The sequence below is a fragment of the Ceratina calcarata genome, unplaced genomic scaffold, assembly GCF_001652005.2.
Source record: "Ceratina calcarata isolate Rehan_Ccalc_2016 unplaced genomic scaffold, ASM165200v1 scaffold211.2, whole genome shotgun sequence".
NCBI classification, from domain to species: Eukaryota; Metazoa; Arthropoda; class Insecta; order Hymenoptera; family Apidae; genus Ceratina; species Ceratina calcarata.
This window is the reverse complement of record NW_017142786.1, coordinates 954494-963337: the sequence shown is the minus strand read 5'-3', so window position 1 is coordinate 963337 and position 8844 is coordinate 954494. Positions and strand designations below refer to the sequence as shown.

The following is an 8844-nucleotide window of genomic DNA, read 5'->3' as shown; positions in this document are numbered from 1 at the left end:
TTTTAGATCAGTGCGTATAAATTAGGGTATTTATTTACTGAACAAGTGAAAAAATTATGGAGATAAAAATTCTTCAGTAATATTAGAATCTAACAATAAATGTGATGTGATAATATCAATGAAAATCTCTTTCTTCATTTTCGTAATAACCGTCGCAGTTAGAACCTTGACTATATCGAGACTGAAAGAATTGTTGATACGTGAGAGATCGAAAGATGTAAAGGTAATAATTAACGAACGAACGTGACAAGCCATGCGTCTCGAGTCAAAACAAACGTCTAAATAAGTAATAATAATCGAACGGTAGGATTTAAAACTCGAGAGGTGTTTGAAAAAGAATTGAGTAGTAGAACCAACCATTGTTTTTCCTTCCATGGATTTCTTGGTCCTCCGAGACGGGCTCTAGGGGTGGCAAAGTGTTGTCTGAACAGTAAGGCGAGCTAAATGGAATACTAGTGCTGCCTTCCGACATTCCAGCGCCGTCTAAACCTGCGCTGTGACCGCTACGTGGCAAACTACAATATCCTAGAAATTTAAAACGTAGCTTTCAAACAATAATTCTAATAAGAACTGGTTAACTATTTACCATACTAGATTACTATACATAGTATACGTGGACCATCCGTTCTGTATTTTCGGAGACAGTTCTGTATTTCAAGAGCCTGTCCCTGATTTAAGAAATAGGGGACGTATAAATGTTCTGTACTTATTTTTTAGTCCCATATTTGCATTATATATATGCTGTCNGTGGTTTTGCGCTTAAAATTGATTTGTTGGGAATTTGACATTTCTTTGACGTTTTAAACAATAATAAACATATGTTTATCAAAGAAGACTCGATCCGTTTTTCTTATTTTTCAACTCCTAACAAACTTTCAAATGGAACTCTTATTTTCGGACAGAAGGAGTAATATTATGATTTTTAAAATACGAATGAAATCCCTATTTAGATTTCATTTTCTTTAACATAAAGATCTACAGTCTAGTAATTAGATAAAGAATGATCCTTAGTTATTTACGATAGTGCCCGGGTGTATGGCCGAACTCTGATTCAGTGGCCATTTATCCGGACACAACTTTAATTAGGTAAAGAATGATAATGCAAAGCTATTTACAGCAGTCTCCGGATATATGGCCATTGAATCACAGACCATGTATCTAGACACTATTTTATGTAGCAGACTACGGATTTTATGCTTTTACAAAAACACGGTACGTACAGGAATCATAAAAATCTCATTCAATGTCCAAGAAAAGAAGAATATCACAGAAAATGAAATGCATACTATGATGTCTAAAATACGAACGAAATTTCTACTTGGATTTCATTTTCTACATTCATGTACTTTACAAATTGTGCATTCTTTATTATCTATTATGCATGAAGATCCGCAGTCTAGTGATGAGAGGAGATTAAATAGGAGAAAAGATGCTAACTTATTTCAACGAGATCTTGACTAGGTGTACTCGGGGTGGCTGGCACGCTGCTAGCTTTTCTTCTAAGACACGTGGTTTGACACCGCTGTATAGGTGGTTCCTCCTTACGCAGTGGACCCGTTTCCTCTAATACCTCCTTCTCCGTCCTACCGGTGTATTTGAATTTTGTGCCCCAGGAGAAGATGGATCCACCGCTTACGACAGGTGCATCCGACGCCCTAGGTAATCTGATGAGAATAAACATTTTTATGATACTGCATGGTACTTTCGTTTAGCATTTGAAAGCTTTTACGAGATAAACCCACTTTAGCTTCTTGACATTTTTTATTGGACTATAGTGAATGTAATTCGAAATCTGTCTAAAGAGTTTTATTCTAGACACTTTGAATATATTCAATGAATTCAACAAATTANCATTATAGGTTCCACTAAAACACCATCATTTAAAAGCAGGAGCTGTTCCAGCAATATTTAAAAGGAACGATTTGTTGAGAGAGAGAAGTCCTCCCAAGTTTCAGAAATGTATCAATGATATAATGTTAGATCATTGTTACGCAACAAAAAGAATATCTGAATGTTTACAAAATGTCGATCGATTTGACATCAGTGTTGCAAAATGTATGTATATCTCGCAAATTACATTGTTAAATATTGTATATCAGTAAAATATATTTATACGTCCATAGAAAAGTTTATAATTATTAATTATTATTTTTTTTTATTTCTAATAGCAGCAGAAAGATCAAAGGACGATATTGACAGTAGAATGCAAGAGGAAACGTCCTGTAATGTGATTTCGTCTATTAAAACAGAGACGACAGACTGTGACAAAGATGCAGCTCGTGAGTAGTAATAAAATACAATGCCTGTAAAGTATTTATTGAAAAAAAGGTTTATTTTTAATGTTATTAATTTTAATTCAACAACAGAAAAAAAGGGGGTACTTGAAGAAAACCCTCAAGACATTTGTAAAGTCGAAGCCGAAAATAATTTCAACTATGCTATTGACGTGGATTCTAGTTGTCCTCTGACTACAAATAAAATTGAGTGCAGTAGGGTTGTCGATGACNTTCTGTATATGTTTATATATGCAGTTTCATATTTTCCTTATATTGAATTTCCTTATAAATATAGAAGATCTGCAGTTTACTCATAGGCCTTGGTCTACGTGAGCCCACTTTGAAGAAGGTCGCGCTCTATATTTTCGTTGCAGCGGGCGTCGTTGGTCATATAAGGAAATAGCTAGGTAGCTACTTTTGCGCAACAGTCGAATGGAACGTGTTGCTCCTTCGCGACGCGTCCGTTGGAACAATTTTTCTAGCGTAGGAAAAAGGTGCGAACACCAAGGTGACCGAGGGACCTTGAAGGAATAAGCGGTTCAGGTTTTTTTAAAAGAAACCGTCCGTTTCTTGATCGTAATAGCTCGCGTCATAGCTGAACGATGCACACGATTTATTGCGTAACTTCCTTTGTGTTTCATCGTCCGTCAACTTCATTTCATGCAGAAAATAATCTGCTGATCCATTCTGTATATTTTATCGCGTTTGCGCTTTTAATTCTTTTGTCATCTTCAAAATACGCGTGTCATATAAATTAACTCGCACGGAAAGATTGTTCCAAAGAATACTATTGTCGTGTGTGACAAGACTTGGTAAAGTGAAAAAAATTGCTTCCTTTATAACATTTACGACATGAAACAACGCTACGCTGCGTAAAGTAGGAAGAAACCTTTCTCATTCCTCTCTCAGACGTCTCCTGAGTTCTAATGCATCAGAACCGTCCCAACGAACGTGCAGATGTACATATTTGTAAAGAGGTTTATTTGCTCGTTGCAATATAATGAAAATGTAGTATAATTAATATCCAAAGTTCTGTTTATGTCACAATTTCTGATTGCATATAAAATTGTAGAAAAAATGGCAGTGAGTAAAAATTGTGACGTGGACATCCAGTCTGGGATAATATTAAGTGAATACCATCTAAAACAGAATAGTTTTTTACAATTGGACCAGACGATTTTAATTTTTTATGGAGGTATACAGTCACTCCCTTGAAGGGTGTAGACTCACCCACAAAATTAGCAAAAAATCTTCTTATAGAAGGACGAAAAGTGTAGTCATGTAAATCCTCGTTTTGCACCATTGTTGTCTGATTATCGATAAAATACAGCAAAAAACGTCAAGATTTTACCGACAAATGTTGGAAAAGTCACGTAATTACCTTAGTCTCTCAATGAGCACGACAAGTATAAATCCTAATGCGAAGAAACAAAATTGTTGAGTTGATCAGAGTAAGCAACTTTCATTTTTATTATCGTACGGTTGATCGTTGCATCAGCCAAGCCTGATGAAACGTCGTTTATTAAAATTAATACATAATAAGAGGATCGAAAGTGTGTCGCGTAGGAGGAGACGCTCGGTTGTCGTCGACCTGGACAGAAGATTTCCCATCGTGGAAATCCATTATCTTTACTGATTGCGTGTCGACGAAACGACCGATTACGTGAACAATTTTCATTTTACGTAACTGTGAATCATCACGATGAAAATCGGTGATCGATCCGATCCGATTTCGACCCGTCGATCGCCTGCTCATTGATTGTAAACCATGACTTAATCGTCTACGATCGTAATCTACGTCAGCGACGAAAATTTCTCATGGTTAACGGCCAGCAATTTGCAGCGAGTCGTCTGAATAGAAGAAAGCGTTACGTAGAAACTGTTTTCTTTTTATGTAACGTGGAACAATTCCTTTGTTCCTTGAAGGCGGAGGTAGTACTAAAAATAATCATGAGATCATATAGGCGAAAGATTTTTAGTAATGATGCAGTAATATATTGGATTATTGTTGCCGTAATATGTTGAACGTTGTCTTCATCTGTCGCCTTATCGTTCGACCAAAAACTGTTTCCCAGGGTTTTAGAAAAGATTTTTTAACCAGACTTGTATTAGTACAGAATTTACATTAATTCTTATCATGCCTAGATGACATTTTGAATAGTTATAGAAGTAGATACCTAGAAGGTAATCGTGAGATCATATATTCGAACGGTTTTCAGTATCACAAAATGATTTTTATCAATACAGTAATATCAGAGAGAAGACTTTCTCTCTGGTAATATATTGGAAATTTTATTATCGCAGTAACATATTGAACGTTGTTTTATTAATTATTACTTATTAGACCAAAAAGTGTTAGAGCCGAAAATGAGTGATTCTGTAGGTGTTTTTGAACAATCATTTTTTTTGGTAAAATGTAACATGAGGCATGGTTATTGAGTTATTAAAGAAAAACACTGAGAAAAACAATGAGAGCACGCGTAGGATCCCCGCGCTGTTCCACGGCCGAGCGTTGCGATCCGAGCCAATAGTCCAGTGGCTGGTCGCGGGCCCTACACGTGCTCTGATTGATCAGTGTTTTTCGTTAATAATTTAAAAACAATCTCTACTCTAAACAACCTCTACTTTTAAATTGAACCATAAAACATGTTAATATAGTATAATAATAATATGTAAGTATCACATTTTCAGAAAAATATCTGCATATGTGTGAAATCATTCGCGGTCAAGAAGTAGCCAGTGCTCCAAATTTTTAAATGGAAGTCTACATTAATTGTTTTATGTACTTTTAGAGATTATATATACAATAAATACAAATTTTCTACAACGATCCACAGTCTACTTATAGTAGTAAAGTGCAATGATCAGTAAGTGCATTGTTCGTGTATGGTGCTCGTTATACGAATGTGAGTGCGAAGTTCGATAATTGAACTGGCGCATCGTCCGTGAACGCACAATATCCTCTGATTCATTCATCGTGTTACATCATTAACTCCGAATCCAATTATGGATTGCAACCAGTAGGAACATTTATTCTTTTTTGCACAATGAGTTGGAAGAAATCCATGCCGTAAATTGATCTAAAGACGACAATTACCTCCTGATAGGTAGAGCGTTCATTGAAAAAATAAACGCAGGTGCAATGAAATGCGATGTGCATTGTTAGTCATATACTCCTGGATGATGGTTGATCTTAGTCATGAATTTTTTATTTATAAGCTTCTACGAATTGAACAACAATGAATTTGTTAATCATCATGATCGATCGCATTCCTTCGGTGAAAATTTTAACAACGTCGATTCACGCAATTATGATTCTTCCCATAATGAAATGTATAATGTATAGGGTGTCCCAGAAAAAGTATTAGTCCTGAAGAAAAAAGTGAAGGACGTAATTAAAGGATGCAATTTAATTGCAATTTGAACTCGGCGTTTGATATTCCGTATATTTTCTTACACTGCATACAATCTTCATGTATTACGCATATTCAGTCTTCTATATGTATGAACGCATCAAATCCAAAGTCTGATCACAATCAAAGTATTTATTATTTATTGTAACGTATTATATTTAGCCAAGAACATCATCTGTCCACGTTTAAACTGAATTAGGAAACGTTTAAATGAACTGGTAAAATCGACAGATTTCCCATTGAACTTGATTATTCTTCAGCAATTGCTGTTGAGCTCGTCTCGCCCCTAATCTGTAATTCGGTAGGGAGGCTCGTAATCGGTCTCGAATGTGAATTGAAATATTATTACCAGGCCAGGAATCGTTGGAAACAAAGTCTGCCTCTGGAGGGAAAGCGATCAAAAAAAATGAAAGACAGAACGCCGCATTGGGGATTTTGAATGGGATCGGAACTTCGGCCTGTAATCGCATGGAACGGAGGGACATGGGGTCGCAGCGACGTTGGGGTAGAAAAATAATAAAGGGAGAACCGTTGGTCGTTATGGTAACCGTCGATCTAGGATTTCATCTGGTCGACATCATGCTGACTAGAAGAGGTGGCCCACTGCTACCGAGAAAATGCGTTTTAGCTACCGCGGCTCCCTTGCGAACCGAGTATCCCAGTCTTTCGCACCCTGATCAAGTTATCTCGATTAATACGTAACGTTCATTACTCAGTTCGTTCCGTCTTTTGTTTGTTCACAGTCTTCTGTGGGAAAGTTTCAGTTTTTAGTTCAGTTGCTTCGAATGAAACGAAAGTATAGAAAAAATGTATTGACAAACTAGATTAGATTGTTGAATACAAAAAAATATGAAGATGTAAGATTTTTTCACAAAGACTTAAAGAAATATTCATGTACTCCAACAATATCCAAGTAACATTGACATCGCGTCGCTATCAGAGTTTACTCCCTTAATACTGAAACCTGAATTGAAATACGATTCGATTTCGAGGAATATTTAACTCGTTTACGGATAATCGTCGTAGCTGGCTCGAGAGCCAGGGCTCAATGAATATTTCCCGCGGAACGCAGTTCAATTTGATTAAACCGTCCACGTTTTCCCGGATGACTGAGCGTGAAAATCTCCGGGAGCGTCGAATCTGCTCGGCCGCTTTGGTCCACCAAGCGGTAATGATCCAATCGCGGAGTTAACACAGCCGATGTTTGCAAACTCTGCTTGTTTGCCGTATTATCGCCAGCTAATTGCTCGCCAATGATTGTTCAATACGTCCGTTAAAAAATAAAGGTATTTTTCAACGTGTCGCAGGATATAATACGAGCGTCGTATGCCTTTGTAGAAAACTGATCAAAGAAGATGAAGCAATTTTACCTAAATTCAGTATTAATAAGTGAAAATGAAGGTTGAACCTTGTCTAATTAGTATGATATCAAAGTGGGTTCGGTTTTATAATAACAATTTATTCTGTGAATACCATATAACAAAATTGTGTACAATAAAAAGAATGGAGTTAGGTCTATCTTTTATGACGGTCGAACACAAAGTGTTGTCCTTAATGAAGGGAAAAAATCCTTATTCGTAAAAATTAAAGCTATCGCCACCACAAACATCGTTTAACTTCAATTGTTAATAACATCGTTAATAATGGACCGATTTACTTAATTCTTAACTGATATTAAAGCTCGAAGTCTCTACTTTTTGTTATCTCATCTGGCAGTTTTGTGTAAATCAACTCCAGTGCGCTGTAATCAGTTGAATAAGAAGCGTTTTGAACATTTTTGATTAAATCAAATTGATCGATTAAATTGAAGTCATCGGGTGTAACACGAGGCTCATCCATTTGTAGAAAATGTGAAATATTGTAGGACACCCAAGCCTTTGAAAACTTAGAAGTGTCTAGTGATTTATGGACGTGAACCTATATACGTACAGGTTTTAAGGTAACGAAAGAATACCGACGTTAGGTGATTTGTGAATCATGCCGGACACGCGATCAGCAAAAGCTTTGCGTTGTACGTAGTTAGTAAAGGTCTCTGGGAAATGAAATTTTCAGGTGGCCAAGCAATCGAGGTCGCTCGTTGCTGTTTTACTCTCGTTGTCGTGTTCGTTGCTATTTATGTCGCTTCTTCATACGTCAGTAATCCAAATGATATAAAGATGTCGATACGGAGTTACAGGAGCATGCCTCGTACGAATCTTTCCCTCGCAATTTCTACTGGGAACTGGCAAACGCTTCCTAGATATGTATTCCTGGTGGCTAATTTAGGTCGTGGTGTCACATGAAACGACGGTCTCGCGGTAATGTTGTTAGCGCGGGTGCGTTCACAAGCATAACGATAACACAGCAAACATCACGTGATAAAAGGTTCGCGTCGGACTCGATCGACGCTTTCGTGCCAGAACGTAAACCGCTTTGAAGCGAGAAAAAGCGAAACTAGAACGAAGTTGACGTTTACGATTCGACTCGTTTCGCACTAATTAGCGATTGTGGTCATAGAACAAATTGGGAGCGAACGCATTCTGGGTCCCTTTCGATGCAAAATGTTGTTCAGAGTTCCAGGATGAGACCAACTCGTTCAATATTAACAGAGTAGTCTTCCACTTTAATAAAATCTTTATAATAATTAGAGAAGGCTTTGAAATTAAAAATAAATCAGAAAAGGGAGGCACAAAGGAAGAGGCATAATAGCTACCGTTCTCAATGGAAGTTACCCCTTTATCCCCACGTTTAGCGTCTGCCCCGGGCTAACAAAATTACGCACCGTCCCGCGATAAAGAGTGAAGTTTAACGCGAACTCGAAACCTGCTGAAACGGTTCAACGACTTGAGAACCCCGCCGCAAGCACAATTCTCGGCGCGCGTTACTCTCAGCCCAGTAAAAATCGCCACTCTAATGGAACTCACTGGCCAACGATTTCACGGTGCCGAGCTGCTTAAAATCAAAGGTAATCCGGTGCTGCGCCCGGAAAAAGATTGCATCAAAGAGGTCACGTCTAATCCGGTTAACTAAACTAATTATATGAACTTCCTAAATCGATGATTCCATACCTTGCGTCAAAAAGATTTTAGTTGCTTTTATACTGTTTATAATGTATAAAATATCCGCTCGTATTTTACCTGAAACGACAAGTTTTATAGATTACAGACTTCGCTTCT

At 37.3% G+C, this 8844-nt stretch overlaps 2 protein-coding genes across 3 annotated transcripts in view; one reads left to right on the top strand and one right to left on the bottom strand.

The window, feature by feature from the left end:
- The window catches only part of LOC108622207 (mucin-5AC-like), a 15911-nt gene extending 14165 nt beyond the window's left edge, over positions 1-1746 (bottom strand). The window contains exons 1-2 of one of the 2 annotated variants that reach the window (XM_026811316.1): positions 1438-1746; positions 358-525 (exon numbers count right to left, since the gene is read on the bottom strand). In XM_026811316.1, coding sequence (XP_026667117.1) covers positions 358-525; positions 1438-1681 — 412 coding nt within the window. In that variant the 5' untranslated portion in view covers positions 1682-1746. The remainder of the gene's footprint in view (positions 1-357; positions 526-1437) is intronic. The other variant, XM_018019919.2, reaches the window with a different exon arrangement.
- A 115-nt stretch (positions 1747-1861) lies between these two features.
- On the top strand, positions 1862-2679 carry LOC108622206 (uncharacterized). The gene is made up of 4 exons (XM_026811317.1): positions 1862-2055; positions 2169-2279; positions 2367-2511; positions 2583-2679. The coding sequence occupies exons 1-4, from the start codon at positions 1974-1976 to the stop codon at positions 2677-2679; spliced, it is 435 nt and encodes a 144-aa protein (XP_026667118.1). The 5' UTR covers positions 1862-1973.
- The last annotated feature ends 6165 nt before the right edge of the window (positions 2680-8844 follow it).